This window comes from Botryllus schlosseri, chromosome 7 (assembly GCF_051294905.1).
Source record: "Botryllus schlosseri isolate E-star chromosome 7, Bs_hap1, whole genome shotgun sequence".
Classification (NCBI taxonomy): domain Eukaryota; kingdom Metazoa; phylum Chordata; class Ascidiacea; order Stolidobranchia; family Styelidae; genus Botryllus; species Botryllus schlosseri.
The window spans coordinates 11,226,350-11,244,459 of record NC_137242.1 but is presented as its reverse complement, the minus strand read 5'-3'; the positions used below and the strand labels follow the sequence as shown (position 1 = coordinate 11,244,459).

At 37.8% G+C, this 18,110-nt stretch overlaps 1 protein-coding gene across 2 annotated transcripts in view; it reads right to left on the bottom strand.

The window, feature by feature from the left end:
• The window catches only part of LOC145442200 (uncharacterized), a 203,633-nt gene that overhangs the window by 140,996 nt on the left and 44,527 nt on the right, over positions 1 to 18,110 (bottom strand). For both annotated transcript variants that reach the window (XM_080320099.1, XM_080320098.1), the window contains exons 17-28: positions 17,305 to 17,425; positions 16,562 to 16,749; positions 15,155 to 15,385; positions 13,835 to 13,993; positions 12,619 to 12,864; positions 10,537 to 10,704; positions 9,613 to 9,870; positions 9,080 to 9,263; positions 7,186 to 7,364; positions 6,244 to 6,346; positions 4,984 to 5,217; positions 1,749 to 1,974 (exon numbers count right to left, since the gene is read on the bottom strand). In XM_080320099.1, coding sequence (XP_080176225.1) covers positions 1,749 to 1,974; positions 4,984 to 5,217; positions 6,244 to 6,346; positions 7,186 to 7,364; positions 9,080 to 9,263; positions 9,613 to 9,870; positions 10,537 to 10,704; positions 12,619 to 12,864; positions 13,835 to 13,993; positions 15,155 to 15,385; positions 16,562 to 16,749; positions 17,305 to 17,425 — 2,297 coding nt within the window. The remainder of the gene's footprint in view (positions 1 to 1,748; positions 1,975 to 4,983; positions 5,218 to 6,243; positions 6,347 to 7,185; positions 7,365 to 9,079; positions 9,264 to 9,612; positions 9,871 to 10,536; positions 10,705 to 12,618; positions 12,865 to 13,834; positions 13,994 to 15,154; positions 15,386 to 16,561; positions 16,750 to 17,304; positions 17,426 to 18,110) is intronic.

The window sequence follows — 18,110 nt, the reverse complement described above, 5'->3', positions numbered from 1 at the left end:
TTACTTGTGCCAAGCTATTTAGCAAGTAGATATATATATCTTTCATGACGCGAAGTTGTCGTATAAGATACAATGATTACTGTGGTAATAAAATCATTGCGTAAAAGTATGTAACTCTAACAGCAGAACAAATAACATATATGCCTATATTGGGAAATAACAAACATTTTACATAGGTTGTGTTATACAGTTATACAGTTCAGTTTATTAGGAATTCAATTGGTTAAAATACCACGATAACTTACGGCCTTATATTGCGCATTCCATTCCAAAATGGGAGTCATCCTAAGCAATCGCTGATGTCTGTTTTGCGAACGTCGGCCTCCCCGATGTTGCAAGTGGAATGCGCCATATAAGGCCGTAAGTTATCGTAGGCCCCGATTGCCATCGCACAGATAGGAAGCAATTGTAACCTGACTCTAATACATACCATTCAATCAAAGATCCGAATAGTCCTAATCCTAATTTAGGAAAAACATGGGTAGCATGCACATTGCACACTGAATGAAAAGTAACAGAAGATAACGTAGAATGGAAAAGCAATGAAAATAAAGTGCCATGTGTCAGTGGGCGAAGTCAATAAATGCTGTTACACACAGGGAGCGCTAAGCGCTCAGACACGGGTACTCAGCGTCTAACGCAGGGGTGTCAAACTCAAATTGCCTCGCGGGCCGGATTCAAGGCTTCAAATTACCCGCGGGCCGGACCAGTCAATTGATTCCAAAGTGTTACCTCATGTGCTTGTTTTTCACTTGAATAGTTTATTATCAAGCATATATGGATAATGCACGGCTCATAGGGGTTTTATTCTAGCAAGTCGCAACACGCTAATTCGCGAACAATGGAATAAGCAAAAATATGATGATTGTCCGGTTGAATACAGTTAAGAACCGATAAAACAGTGGCGCTAACGACGATATAAGTTGGCAGGTTTCTATGTTTCCCTTGCTGTAGTCGTAATATGTTAGCTCAGCGTATGCTCTGCGAGAAATACAATAAATACAATATATTCAACTGTAAACGTGGACGCTGGAATTTGGATTATTAATATTAAATCGCATATCGGGTTCTCTAAGTCCGGGGACCTATCTGGTGGGAAGTGACACAGCACTGCGATCATAGATATTTGAATGATATATAGGCGTTTTCGCTTTTGTGAATAACTACTTTCTGGTCCATTTTTCCATAAAACTCTGAACTCAGTGTGCACTTTTTGCCTTCTCTAATTGGATAGAGTGAAACCTCAACACGGTAGTCGGATGGTTATAATGTGGCCTGTGAACATCCAGAACATGCTCGACATTTGCTGTCTTGTGGGAATATTCAATGAAAGAATTTCATGCAAAAAATCTCAACATTTGTTACAAATGTGCTCGATAATATACGAATTTTTCAATCTACTCAGAATTGTTTCGCGGGCCGGATTAAATCGTCTGGCGGGCCGGATGCGGCCCGCGGGCCGTATGTTTGACACCCCTGGTCTAACGCATTATTCAGCATTTCCCACTTGGTAGCGGACAATTCACATAGGACCAGTACTATCATTCAGGTATCATGTCTGGGGTATGTCCGCGGTGCATTAAATTACTTTGTCACTGGAACTGAATTATTGATACTTGACATTTCACGGAAAAACATGTCACTTGGCATTCAATGCGTCCTGCGTGTAGCGCCTTAATGTCTGATTATGGTCAAGAAATCTCAAGCGGAGGCTAGTATATTAGGAAAGACGAATATTCACCGTTTACCTTCGTTTAAAAATCCTGCTAATCAAATCAGATGAAGATGTTGAGATGTTAGACACTTCCGGATTTTCCAATTTGACATGTTTGTAAAATGGCTTTCTGTCGTCAAGCGGTATGCGATGGCTCAGAATTACCCTTATTACTTTCAAATTTTTGCAATGCTTCTTGAATCCATTAAATGCATTTCGCATTGATACAGCAACCTTCTCACTCTTCCAACCCCCGCTACCTAAAAATAAGATGGAATGTTCTGGTAAAACCAATAAAATATAAGTTGATACGGAAAATGCATATGTACAATAATGGGCTGTCAAAATACGATAGTATTATTTCAATAATGTGGTTTTAACAATCATAATTGATTGCAACTGAAAAAGTGGCACGAATAGAACTTTGATCTTTTAGAAAAAAATAATGTTTTGACTGCAAGGCCAAATTCTGCTCTTGACTGATACGATTCAGGGCCAACTATAACAGTTTAGTCAAGTATTAGAGAATTATGATTACGACATCATACTCAAGAAAACATCAATAGTCTCGGTATTCTTAATCTTATTTTAGCGCGGAAAAGTAAGTTAATTTGGTAGGTTTCGTGGACCATACAAAATTTGGGAAGCTGATGTCACTCATCACTCCTGTCCAGCCCTAATCATGGTTTCATCGTCATCTGGTCTAGTTTAGTGCAGTGTTGGGATCAAGTCACTACCTTCGAGTCATGAGTCATCTCGAGTCATTGCACATTTTGACTCGAGTCAAGTCAAGTCAATCGATTTTCAAAGGTGACTCGAGTCAAGTCAAGTCACTAGTTTTTTGGAGGTGACTCGAGTCAAGTCAAGTCAAGTCAAGTCAAGTCACGAGTCAAGTCACAATTCAAGTCAAATTGAATTTTCGAAGTATGAGTGACCATTTAAATTCATTATATTTTACTAGCTGTGTTAAAGAGATCAATTGGTCATTTATCCTGAATCAAATAACGAATAACGAAGTTAAATATACATGCAAAAATGCGTTGTATCGCTCACGCACACGTAGAACTGCTAATAAAACACGTAAGTAACTGTATAGCTACATCAGGGGTGTCAAACATACGACCCGCCAAATGATTTCATTCGGCCCGCGAAGAAATTCTGAGTATATGTTGAAAATTGCGTGATTTTATCCAACACATTTCTCGAATTTGTAGTAAGAAATACTACTAATAAATATTTCTTCAAGATAGCAAATTTCGAGTATGTTCATAGGCCACATTATAACAACCCGACAGCGGAGTTGTGATTGTAGTTATCGTCAGGAGAAAATCGCTGACATTAACCCCCAATTCCGAGAATGAGAAAAAGTGCATATATTGAGTTAAGTCTGTTAAAAGTTAGTAATATTTTGGAATCATTCGACTGGTGCAGCCTGCCCGTGATCTGTATATTTGAATTCGATCCGCGACGTCAGTTGAGTTTGACAGCTCTGAGCTGCATGCTATACATTCTCTTATTACCAGCCAAAACAGAGGATCGAATACGAAGCCTCGAGAAGATGAAAGAAATTGATATCGTACAATACACTAGTCATCTATACACATTACACATCCGTGAGGATATAAATGCATAAAATATATTTGTTAGATTTAAATCATACAAGAGGGTTGGTAAAGGCGAGCGCCGTGCAATGTAAGGACAGAGCCGTTGCTATTAAATTAATCTGCTACTACGACAACGCAAGCTGTGATCATTTCGTATGCGGTCAGTGTATTTGTGATATAATAATGTAGGATCAGTGAAACGTACAATCAGTGAATGACTGGTTGCTCTCACAAGTTACAACGGCGTATCGTGAATAATCCGAACATGCACAATGATTTAGTCGACGCCGTTTACTTGATGACTTGAAATTGACTCGTAAATTTTGCTCCGAGTCACGAGTCAATCCACATTTTTGAAGCGCCGAGTCAAGTCAAGTCAAGTCATTTTTCCAAAGTGACTCGAGTCAAGTCAAGTCATTCGAAAAAGTTCACTCGAGTCTGACTCGAGTCAAGTCATGACTCGAGTCATCCCAACACTGGTTTAGTGCTCTTCAACTTTTTTTGGCATGGAACAATCTTTAACCGTTTACACAAAACTCGTACATCCCAGTCCACATAATACACTGAGTCCATGACAATCCTAATCAAATTAGGGATGAGCATGACTGCAAGGTATAAGAAATGCCAAAAACTAATTAGTGGGCGAGGTTACCGAAACACCATATTACTCAGTGGTTCTAAAACTATTTTGTTTATATCACGCAACGGTCTCCTGTCATTTTGAAATAACTCTCGGCCCCTTGAAAAATTCACACAGAACCACACGTTGGTTTTATGGTACCGGCGTGGTCGATTTTTTGCGACCAGCTCGGCTATGTTTGGTTTGGTTGCGTTTTTAACAATGCAACCCTAATTGAAGCAGCATCCCATTACAATCGCTAATCAGCACATTGCAGAGATAGGAGCCAAAGAGGACTGCAGACGTAATCGTTCAATCACTCCATTTTGCGCACAAATCAAGAAATCATATGGCCCTGTGCACAGTCAATTCTTGCTAATTGGCAGCACTGATAAAACGCATTAATAAATTTAAAATGAGCTATGAAGTGTAGGAGACAGAACCAGCATTTCAAATGGACAAAGTTTGGGATCTGTTTGAAATGGCAGCTGGTTCGACCCCTAGAACCCCCTGGGTCTATCTAATTCACTGCAATCATGTACACTGCGTTATCTATAAACGTCTGACAGGAAGTACCAATTCAAAATTTTTGGGTTAGTGCGGAGTTTCGTCGAGATTCATTGTAAACAGATATTGCAGCCTGTTAGGAAATGCAGGCTAGGGTGAAGAACACCCAGTTGAAGAGCACTGATCCCGTTGATGCCTAAAAAGTTACTTGATAACTAATATAAAAGGGGTCATCACTTTTTCTCGGGCCCACTTTTGCTTGAGTCCTCATTCATGGGATCCCCTTAAAACTGGTGTCTGGGCAAGAAAGATTAAGTTAAGAAGCCCTAATACTGACCAAACATGGACCATTTACAGGACAAAAAGTAGGAAGTGCCAACGAAAACTTAGTCAATAAGCAACTCGTAACTGTGATACAACGATGCTTGTGTTTCCATGAACATGTACAATTGTGCACTTATTCATTATATATATATATATTATATATACATATTTGTTAGGCCTTTATAAATCTTTACAGATTTGTGATGAGAAGTTACCTGTTCCAATCGCAGGAAAAGCAATGCTTGTCATTTCCAAATCATCAGCAATCTGCAGTGTTTTACGAAGCAATTCTTCCATGGACTCGTTCTCATATGGTATTGCAACATGAAAGATCTTTCGAGACTTTAGGAGTCCGCCAGCAGAACATTGAATTTCTTCAGCAATTTTTTCCAGGTTATGATTCATTGTAGATATCCCAGCTTGACCAAGAATATATCTTGAATAGGGACCTAATGAAGAGATACCATCTAGTGTTATGTTCTAGTATTTTTCCAGTAAACAAACAAGCTAACCATAAAGATAGAATAAGGACTCAATACTAAATATTTTTACATGAGCAATGAGGAAAAAATTTCATAAAAAAGCAGCATAACTGACAGATACCAGATTATCAGCACTGATACTTTTCCATTCTTTGGCAAGGGAACGGAGCAGAGTTGACAGTAGAAGAGCTTCACAACAGTACAGATACTGCGAAAGGATACCCCCAAAGGAAGCAAATGGGTCTCTGATTGGATGATCATTAACCAAACTGATAACAATTTTGCCTCTGGGACATAGCTAGAGACAGGTAAACAAATCAATTTGATTTATTTCGAATATTGAAATTTTTGAACAGCTTCTTGGAGGTACAGAACTTCAAGATACAATTGCATAGTATATTCATATTGAAATGAACCCGAATATTTTCGGCTCACACTCGTCAGGGGTAATCGTCAGCAACTAGTAGAGAATTCAAAAGAACATCATATATAGTTGCTGACGAGTGACAGCCGAAAATATTCAGGTTCATTTCAATATCAATATACTATTCAATAATTTTGAAATATAGCGAGATCATTTCTGGATATTCCTACTTAAAGTTATACCGGTAGTAGCTTACATCTGCTTGGCAAATTGAAATAAGAAAACATCGTCATATTCATCATTTACATGATTTTTCTACTGTTCGTTGATAATGCCTTGATCTGGAGGGACTGGCCACTTCAATTGGCACTGGTCAGTTTAAATGCATCTACTAAGTTATAGATATCTTGAAATTCTGTAGTCCGAAAGCAAATATGCCATAAGTTATGTGAGCATGAATAAATTAAATATGCACGGGACACAATGGCCATGAGCATGGGTGAGCACTGATAAACACAAAAATATGTGGTGAAAATTCATAAGTAATCATTCGTACGTATACATTAGACACGGGACTCAACTTAACAGGATCAGTTTTTCAGCCTCTTGACAGAATCCGATGATCTTACCATCCAAGGAAAATTGCTTATTTGTAGTGTTCACAATAACGTCCACATCCTGTGTTGTGATGTCTCCGTCAACGACTTCTATTGAAATACTCTTTCTTGATTTCTGAAATTCATGCAGGTCTCAGATCAGATCTCAATTTTTCCATTCTCATTAGCATTTCATATATTCTAAATTTTAGCCTCATTTAAATCAGCAAGCCTAACATTAACCCTATGTGACATGGCGACATGCCTGGAGATCATTACTACAATCCAAGGTAGAAGGTAGCATGGTAGAAAATATCAATTCAATGACGGAGTGGCCTGACAGCATTTATTTTCTTCCATCTATACTCTAGAATTCGCTCCTATGCAATATGCATGTTCAGGTAGGCCTATATATCACTAGTTCAACGACTTCTGGCTGTCAAAGTATAGGCACCTTATACAGATACAGTCCCACCAAAGTCGGTGGGGTTAAACACGATCAGGAGTAAAACAAAATTGGCCTTTTGGCAGTTCAGAAGCAGAACCACCATCAGAAATTACCTCACAGATATGACTGATAAGAGTAAAATATACAATGGTCTGAATGTCAATGGCCTGACATGGGCTATCAGCTAGTAACAGGGAGACCTCCGATGTCAAATTTTCCCATATTAGTGTCAAATGTATAAGCACGTCTGAATATGATATAGGCACATTCATAAGACCACTTGTGTTGATGGTTAATTTTATCAAATATTTGTGATAGCTGAAGGGATGATAAATAAGGGAATAAAAAACAAGAAATTAGGACCAGCCATAGATGTTTTGTCCTTGTGTGATACATTTGGACATGTGTCTTATGTACCATGTCAACGTTTATGAAACTATTTCGTTGTGCTAATATTCCACTGATGAAGAAAGTCACAGTTTTAGTGGAAAGAATTACCAACTACCGGTATGCTATTGAATACAAACCATTGGTAGTTGGATGAACTGTTCGTCACCCCAGTCATTCGAGGGCAATTTCTGCAAGTGTATGTCACAATGTTGCGAAATTTCGATTGCTTTCAGTTTTGAACGTGTGGAGGGGCTGCTCAGAAAAGTGTATATCCCATATCTTCTCAGAGGAATGTCTTCAATCACACATTCGATACCTGTTACACACAATGTAAGTTATGACATCCTTCTTTATAATCATTACTAGAAATATTATAGAAATCAACAAAAAAATATTCAACCAATAATTAGGGGCCTGAGTGATTCGATTCTAAAGCGAGTGTTAGGATTCGAGTTGAGTATTCGAGTTTCAATCACCATGACATCATAGCAGTATACAAGATGAGGACATTTCAAATATATACTTTTTATGCTACGGTACCACAAAGAATATAATGCCAGTACTGTACCACATTAGAGGTAAATTCATATTTTTAAAACCTATTACATTGCACTCTATCACAATTATGTTGGTGAATCACGACTTCACAGATATGTAATTTCCACCAACGCTTTTTACTACATGATTCATATGCTGCAACACGATGAACCTAGACTTCAAGGCTTTAACTCACTGGAAAATACTATCGAAACTATAATATTCGCTGTGGCAACGAGCGCATACTTTCAGTACTTGAAAGAATCATCTCTCACCACCAGGGATATCTAGAACTCTCTGACATGTATAAGGCTAAAGGGGCACAGCGCTCTAAAGATGATGTGGTCTCAAATTGAAGCGCAGTTCGAGAAAAAAAATTGGTCATAGCCATTTACTTCAGAAAGCCACCGTAATGGAGCTGCAATTAAATGGATTTTGCATATGATGCATTACGCTCTAGTTACCGCGTTTCTTAACCCGTAGCAAACTTTCTGGCGCGATATCTTCACCGTCGCACTTACTCGACGCGACCTCCATATTGTAGCTTCATTTCTTGATGTATTAAGTGGAAAACATATGTGTCACTCACCTTGCTTCCACAATCCATATGATACAACAGCATGGACTCTCAATGCCACTCGCAACACATGTATGTATTTGCATAATCACCATACTGGTCAAGGGTCGGTTGTACGCTGCAGGTACTGTGCTGTGCAATGCTGGTGTCTTATGATCTGACACTAGCCTATGATTCAACAATGAACATTCTCAAGGACACATTCTAATTCACTATAAATATTAGAAACAGTTGGCCTCTACAGGGAATTATCTCCGAATGAAGTCACAACCACCGAATACATTCTTGCCCAATGATTATTGTCACAGTACTTTACCGTATGCACTACAAAATTGCTATCATTTTACATCAATGATAATGAGGCACAATCGGCACCACCTTCGTTAGATCATTTTTGTGAATTGTGCATTCGTTAATAACCAAATTAAACATCTATATTAATTCCCCATTCGACCAGGCGGCATTGGCAGTTGGCACAGCAGGATACCGACAGTGTACAACAGAGCCTCGACAGTATGGTGACTACGCATAGGTATGTTTTTTGCAAGTGGCATTGAGAGACCGTGCTTTTGTATCATTTGGAAGCAAACTGAGTGTCGCAGCATATGTTTACCATATACTACATAAAGAGATTGAGCTACAACATGGAGGTTGTGTCGAGCAAGTGCAACGGTGAAGATATCGCGACAGAAATTTCGCAACTGTTTAAGAATCGATGACGCGCAACCACGTCAGTTCGTCTTATACAAAATTCATTCATTGGAGCTCCGTTACGATGGCTTTCTGAAAAAAATAGATGTGACCAAAAAATTGTTTTCGATCTGCGCTTCAAATTGAGGCAACATCATTTTTAGAGCGCAGTGCCCCTTCAAGTATAACCCGGGGTCTCCACTCTCCAGTATATTTTTGCTACCTACCTCGTGGCACTTCGGTATTCTTTGATAGCTTTTTAATTGAGTCACGATTCCACCTAATCCCCTTATCAGGTGTCGGCAATTGTTCCGTGAGACTCCTCCATATTGCTTGAGGAATTTCTGATGGTCTATCCGATATGGGCAGTTTCTTTGAATGCCATTGAGTTTTAGGCGTCAATTTTTTTTCCTACAAATCATTGTACACAATATTGTTGAGTTGAGTTTGAATGCATGATTGTAATGATAGGAACTTTCAAATGTGTGGTAATGAGTGAAACATTATGGTTATAGGGTATTATCAAGTAGGAGATTATTGGCATAAAATTGCGAGGTCACAAAATGAAGAAGCGTTTGCATTGTATCCAAAGGTGAAATAATATATTATAATCTGAAAACATGCAATGCTAAGCAAAATAAGCCACTAAAAGTTAGTATTTTTAACTTCGTCACCACTGATTTATGGTAGAATTGACGCTGAACGCATGGCATATTAGATTGAAGAAATGATGTAATACAAGAAAAAGATATAAAATCACCATCAGAGTAACTTGTTTTTCCCTTTCCATAATGGAAGCAACTGTAGCATCGACAAGTTCCTTTATTCCAACAACATAATAACACTGATGGCGTTCAATCCATCTCAAAGTAACTTCCTTTGAGGGCTTGGTTGATGCGGTGAAATGCTTAAGAGCATCCCCGGTTGCAGATACATTCATTCGAGTTGATTTGAATTGTTCAAGGAATTCTTTGATTTTCTTCCTACAGTTGCTCTCCCAATCCGAAACTGAGTTGTGCTATAGATCAAATGTGTACTCTGTACATGAGATCATTATGTATCAAAACACAAGGAATGTAGCATGACAATACTACGTAGGCTACAGTAGGAATAGGCTAACATCCTTTTCAAGAGCGATTTTTGTCTTGCCGGTGGTGATGTGATTAATTTCAGAGCTTCCAATCGTTATTCGATTCTGTGATGGTAACTAAGCCGCCAATATCTCTTAAACGGCTTTATCCAGGAATTAGCCAATGTGTGCGTTTCATGTAACTCTTGGAGTTGTACAATTTGATACCAAGATCTGAACTGTAGACCCTCGAGAACAGAGAGAAAACATGGGTTACAAAAAATTTTCATACCCGGAAATCACGAGGCCTATATTTGACGCTATACTATATTTTATTCTTGAACGATGAACTGTGCCATTAATGAAATTCAAATTTACTTTTACAGAGTGGTGGGAATTATCTATTAGTGTTCATCCAGCATTTAAGTAGTGATTGCGATTTTGAAGACATGCCAAAACCACATCAAGCAGAAACATGAAAATAATGCACTCAAGGAAGCAGCTTGGAAGTCTATCAAAAATGCTCTAGCCTCAATGGTAACATAAATAGACGTCACAATAGAAATAATAAGCACACAGAACCGTCAAATTCAAAGCACGTATTTAGAATATTACCTCAAATATTTCTCCGCGTATAGTCACGTTTTTGCCATTTATTTCTGGTGAGCCTAAACTTTGAATATGATCGACAAAATTCTTCATATGAATAGGTGAATCGCAGATGAAAGTTAATATTTCTTCATTCCCACTTTGGTAGTTTGTACATACACTCTTTTTCTTGGTCTGTAGGATCAAAATTAACAAATCTGAAAATATTTGACACGTACATTAAATCTCAAATGGTGGTCTAGTTAGACCTATCAAGAGAACAGCAATATCAATCGCAATAGAATGGATCATCATCATCACTTTACTAAAAAAAAAAATTCAAATAAATACACCACACAATTGTGATATATTGAAAAGATAGGAGGGTGCCGAAACGACTTGTAGAAGTCTTTTAATCAGACACCCACCTTGACCAGCAGCATGTAAATAAGAGGCATGCACACTGGATTAAAGGAGGATAACATGAAAGTAAGAGACAAAATGAATGCTGCATGTGTCGGTAGGCGTGGTCCATATGTCAGATTGTGGTCCGGTAATCTTGAGGGCTGACTAGTATTGATACAGTAGAAATTGCTTGTATTTCGATAAGAAGTAAATAGTGATGTAACTAGAATGGATTGAAGACCTTCGAGCCAAGGACTGATTGCTTTAAAAAGCTAACGGGTTATTTCACTGTTTCGGGTAATAAATATGAACATATTATTCTACTATATTATGCAGGTCTGCACTCGGGCATTTTTATAGGTGTATTTGTAGCGCACATTATATAGTCCAACCATGGTGTTATTGAAATAAGCAAGTTTTCACAGTCCTAATTATTGTACGTTTTTTAAAGATCACAACAGGTTGAAAATGGGGCCACAATAAGTAATTGAGCATGTAAATAAGTCCATACCCAACATCTACATCTAAAACGCCCATAGAATGAATGAAAGGCCTCCATGCTCCCTATAGGTTCCATTGCTTTTACTTAATCAGCGAGTTTAGTATTGGGTGAATCTGTGCATATGACGAATTTCTATCAAGTATTAGTGTACCACTAAAAGTCCACAACATACATTGAAAAAATTAAAAAGTGAATCTCATATGATTACAACAACATTTATATGGGGTGAACTTCAAGCCACTTTCCACTTTGCTGAAGGGTGTTTAAAATGAACATATGCCTTATCCTATTCACAGAGCGTCATAAAAAATTACGCAATTTCGTCACATCTCAAATGATTCCAATTTGAACCAAAAATTTTATGAATTTTTCTTGAGCATTGCCGCCAGCCTTATCGCCAAGATGTTTGTCCGAATTTGCTGTTATTTCAGAAATTCCAAAGCGGTTGTGCGCACATCTGGATTAAAAGGTTTTAATTAAATGACCAGTAATAATTCAATTTTAATTGAAAAGCAATTCATCTGAAAACTGCTAATACAATAGATTAAAATTATTTTAAATTATAAGACAATAATCTATATCAGTGGTTCTTGATCGGGGTGCCATTTGGAATGCTCGAGGGAGCCACGAGATAATGAGATATTGGAAGACTACGGCTGATGACTTTATTCAGCTTGGACCTATTTTGTGCGGGGGTTTATGTATTCAATTCAGAACCTGGTGAGGTTGTGGTTCGTGATTGGAGATTATAACATACAAATCTTAATAAGGCACTAGAATACGATATAACACAACGTGTACACAATATCGTGACACAATAGGCAGTGCATTGCTTTGCTGCTGCGCGGAGTTCTGGATACGATTTCCGTTATACATTGCGATTTCGAAAAGGTGCTGGCTTGTCGAGGATTATATTGACATTTCCGGACCAAAAGCAACAGTAGCCAGCGATACATTGGACGTCATAAGACTACGCCTATATTGCAAATCTATTCATCAAAATTACAGCCTGGGTGAAACAGGCTGAAACTGGGTAGTACAAAAAAAAATTGTCAACTAGATTCACCAAAAATTATAGTTACTCCGATTATGCAACAAGTCACACAATTGTGAACTTTCGTATTGTCTAGGTGCCGTTACATGCAAACACTCCGAATAAAAGCTTGAGTATTCCTATGTTATGCCATTGACAATAAACTCACGATCAAATCTTTCAATCTCTCTTCGAGCTTTGTCTTTTCTGAAAGAACACTCTCCCTGTACCCATATAAAAGAAGTTCACTGTGTTCATTCAACCATTCCACAACCACTTGTTCAGTTTCTTTGCATTGTGAGCGCATGCTGCCACAATAAATAGGTGGGACAGGTATCCGCTCTGATGTGAGACCATTCATAATTTTATTGAAAATGAGTTCACATTCATTATTCCATTCTTCCGATGATTCGATCTATTGAAATGAATAGAAAGACAAATCTAAATAAGGTTCTCAAACATATTAACATCAAAGGACAATATTGAAGTTATCAGTCATCAGCATAAGCTGGCGTCAAGTCAACAATATACATTCAGATCATGCCTTAACATTGAGAAGATAGGTACCATTATTGCTACATATAAAGCAGGACGATTGTCTTTTTGTTGTTAAACTTATGTAATCTGACTCCGGAAGGTTACTTGTATAGTTCCCCGCGTAGATGTTTCTTGACAGACCAGCGTCAATGGCAGTGATCGGCTTGGAGTAACGTACGACAGATTCTGTCTTGTATACACGCAGTCGAGATCACACTGACAAGGTGTTTTTGTTTCTGTCTTCCAAAGACTGGCAGATTTATTGAATCATTCCAAAACGTAATGTCAAATCGATATGAATGAATTGAATGAATGAATATTTTGCGTTGCATTACATACATATAAATAAATACGAATTACTTCCTCTCAATATTTCGCATCATACACAAATCATCTCATACCACAATTCCTGTATAAAATTTCAAGATACTACATAGACTTCAATCTATGATACCCTAAACTTCGTTACCATTTCCTGTGTATCTTACAATACTGATATTGTTCTATGTATTATTCATAATTACCCAAAATATATACCGTTAAACTACACATTTCTTACTCTCTAATTATAGATGCTCAACACATTCAACTTATTGTAAGACTTGAAAAATAAACAGCGATATAAATAATTTTATTGCTTCGTTAAAACAGAAAATTTGATTCTAAATGACGATGTGACATCATGCACAGTCAGAATTATGTTGGTCAAACGAATCCAACTTGAAAATTTTGATGATGCAAATTTGATGATCAGAACATATTCCATAATATAATTAGTCTGTTATTCCTAATCACGCGGTAAGTCGGTACATTTGAATATACGATTTGGTGCCTCTTACCAGTCTTACCTCAAGTATCTCAGAAGAAAACTCAACTTCTTCATAGGATAACCGGATACGTCCACAATCAATGAAACTCATATCATCTTCCACTTGTAAATTTTGACGCATGAATCTTATGAGATGCTTTTCACATGGGAAAGATGCTTGTACCACTTTTTTTCGATTCTGATGAAAAATGCAAGAACAAATGACAGTTGACCATTCTTAACGAAATAAAGTTATCTACTTTTGCCCATTACTTCAAGTGAATTTTAATATGTCAATACTGCGGAGTTTGACTTAACCATATTCTATTTAAGACTGTTTCATTCCACTCTCGTTCAGCATGTTTAAAGCAACCAGACAGGGTCTCAAAACCAAAGTTCAGGTGATCATCCCTCTCAGTTTTTTACTATTGAATTCAGGACCACAAAAACAGCTTCTGTTGCCTCCTGGAATATATTTTTAAAGATGTTGAGTAAAATTTAACACATTATCTAGTGTGCTCAACATACCCTGTCTAGTATTCATATAGTTTGAGTATTGGAATTGAGCTCAAGGAAGTTAATTTCCGATATGATGTAGCCAAGAGATACTAGAGATATTACAGTCTATACCGGTGGTTCCAAACCATCAGAAAAAGGGAAAGGAAATGTCTCGATTTTCACTTTATAAATTTATGGTAAATTTCAATTACAAATTCTAAATACTTTTAAGTGACATTTAATTATTGTATGAACAATAAGAACAGTGCTTTTTAAGGTGCGTTTCTTTGTGAGTGCTCTCTTTCGTCTGGTCTTTTTCTGGGATTTTTTGCCGCCGCAGAGGAGCCTAGAGCCTAGGCGCTTATCACCACCACTACCCTATCTGCCCCGCAATGCAATGTCTCAAATCCATTCCGACTTAGCGAGAACGGATGAAATCACAATGATCAAAATGGAAGTGGTTCAAATCCCGGTTCGGACTAACTGCAATGTGTAGGTTTATTTGGACTCCTCATCGCTAACCTCGCTGCGATTGCAGTGTATGAATAAGCCCAGAGTGAAGGTGAGCCGAGTCAAAAAGTCGGCAGCCAAAGACTGAAGCTCACAGACGCACGAAAAACGAGAGTGACCGATGGCGCGAGAATGGAAGCCGTCCGTGACAGGACAAGAAAATACCGCTAAGACATCGATCTTAATGCAATTACTGTGCTGGGCGCAAATGACCTTATAGGCGATAAGCCCCAATGTTGTGGATAAAAAAATTTAAAAAATGATCAAGTGAAAAATTAGGATGCGGAAAGGTCGCCCTTGGTGCATCCCTTAGCTACAACCGTGATATTGGTTATAAAACTTCTGAATATACCTTGATGCTTTCGAACTCCTCGAGTTTTTTTTTCACTTGATCTTTGACGCCACACACGGATGCAATCAACGGATCTTCTGACCACGTTACAGTCAGATCATCATCAAAAATGTCTCTCTTATCACACACGGTTTTGGGATGAAAGTGAATTTTACAACTTTTGAATCCATTGAAGAAATTATTCAACTTGCTTCTGATAGATTCTGTCCACTGTTTACGGTGTTCGGTGTCCTAAATGTACATTCAATAAGAACATATTTACAATGCACAATTCAATTGTTTAATATGCAATTCCATCTCGCAAAAAACTATACCCATGCTACCCACATATGCACAGATCTGCATATTACAGTCGATTATATTACCTTTCATTAGGACACTTTGGTTCCGCTCACTATTGTTCAAATTAAGCGGGAAATCAATTTTTCGGTTCATTGTCACACATAAATGCAGACAATGCAATAAAAATACTTGAGTTTAAATGGTTTTCAGGTGCGCTATACTGCAGTAATTGACACTGGTCAAATAAAACATGCAGGTTAGTGATATTGCAGGCGATCCCTGTTATCGTCCAACCATGAAATGTAATAGACAACCTCCAAACCTACTAACCGCAAGCAGATCTCATTCGATCTGGCTTCATTCGATCAAAGGCTGCCAAGCTGTGGCAACTTATACCGCTGATACAGCTATGAAACAGCTGTGATACAGATGTGATAAACCTGATTGCGGGAGTATGATAATATCCAACATTGTGTATTTCACGCCATATTAGGATACGAATCTGACTTCCTATTGCAATGATCATGAGTCTATGTAAGCGCATGTTTAGCTGACTCGAGACGAGACTCTTTTGCTAAACCTACTGTTATCAACGTCTGAAATGTATTCGTACGTCTTGTGTAATATCTGCGACTTGAGAAGATCTCACCAGGTTACAGGATTCCAGGTTAAGTAGTCAGCCAGCTAAACCTATTATACTTTAGCTATACTTCTACTTCCAGGAACATTAACTCTATATCGTTGCACTATTATACAGTATTTTGATACCGAACAATTCAACCTATACTGCAATTTTGTGAGACACACACACATGCAGTTAAAATAGTACATTAAGTTTCCAAATAGAGTACTAGGCCATGTAGCAAGGGCTGAAACGTTATTTTCTGTATCATTCTGTTCTACGAGATGGACTCAAATGTACCAAAGTAAAAGCGACGATCAAGCTGGCACGGCCTTAATTTAGTTCATTGTCGATTGTCAGTGCATAAATTATCATTTACCATTTGATAAATTATATGATGATAATGATGATGATGATTAAAAGAGACAAGCATTTATACATTGATGACATTTATCTGTGAACAAATAAGCATATCATGTAAATAAGAATGATGTAATACTTACGCCGAATGTAGTGCCAGCAAAACAGATGGAATCGTCTTTGATAAGTATTGATATGTCAGATGAAAACGAATTCCGGAGCTTCAGATAAAATGTTGGTGACTTTTTGATAAATTCTACTATGCTCTGATCTCCATCATTCCATTGGTAGAACACACATTGAAATGACTTATAATCGAAAGTGACGGATTCTAAAATACAGAGGGTCATTCTTTGACATAGACATGACATAGAGGTCATGAGTCAATAAACTATCGTTCTGCATGATGCAGTGTGTCCAATATAGCTTGAGTCAGTGAGATGAACAAGTGTTCAGATGGTATCTATATAATAGGGTTGTAAATTGCGATTGGGTCAATTCAATGTCAATTCAACACTCGTGGACTAGCTTCAAATCTTGTATATTAAATAATAAAGACTTTGAAAGCATGATTAGTGGACAATACAGTTTGAATGATTGTAAAGAGTCCGATGGCATAAAAATAATTGCATTGACAAATCCCCATCCAAGCGGTTCCACGGAAATCAGATTACTATATTTTCATGGACTAGAAATCCAACTGCCTGAAAGGGTTGCATTCTGCATATTACAGCAGAATAATGTATAATAATGATTCGCATTCATTCCTAATGAGTTTTCAACTATTTGTGATATCTTTTTTTAAATGTATTTGTATGGGCAATATTGATTTATATTATATCTACCAATTGACCAGCTAACATGATACTATAAACAAAAATATTACCGTCAATGAAAGCATCGGGATCGTCATGTTCAAGTGGCGACAGAAGAGAAAATGAGTCATTGCTTAAATTGGATTCCTGTCTTCGGATCTGATTTGGCGCCTCCGGTTCATGGTAACCAATCTTGAATAATTATTGACATAATTACACATTCCAAATTTACGCGTGAAAGCATCTGAGGGGAGGCGCGAAGCCGGACAATTAATGTTACTTGAACCCAGAATGAGTTTAATTTGTAGTGAAACTTAACTGCGCCTAATTATATTACGATTTTAAATGTCATAATTGAATCGTACAAATTATGCACCGGTGCTAGATTTTTACTGATACCGGATTTTGCACCGATGAGAAGATACTTCTGAACTAACTGTTGAATGTGAACTGGTGAATGTGAGTGGCAATCATCTGATGCTTTTATGGTCTGTCTGTCAAGCGTCTGGGTAAAGTGCGTAGAAAGACACAAAAGCTATGGAGAATTACCGTAACTTTCCGAATATAGTGCGCCCCCATGTATAATACGCACCCCTAAAATGACGTGTCAATTCTGGGAAAAAGCCTGTAGGCCTACCCATGTACAGTACGCACCCTGTGTTCGCAGTACATGAATAGTTATGTTTTAGTATTCGATGTCATTCTGTTTTGCGATGTCACTGTTGAACAATCATGACATAACAATCGCTAATCATTATACACTTAACGGCATTGTCTCAAACTATGATAGCAGCCAAAGCCTGCGAGGCCCGCGACGCGATAGTTCTGGCCAGCGACAATATCTGCGATTGTTCAGGCAAACGGTTATGTCGTACGC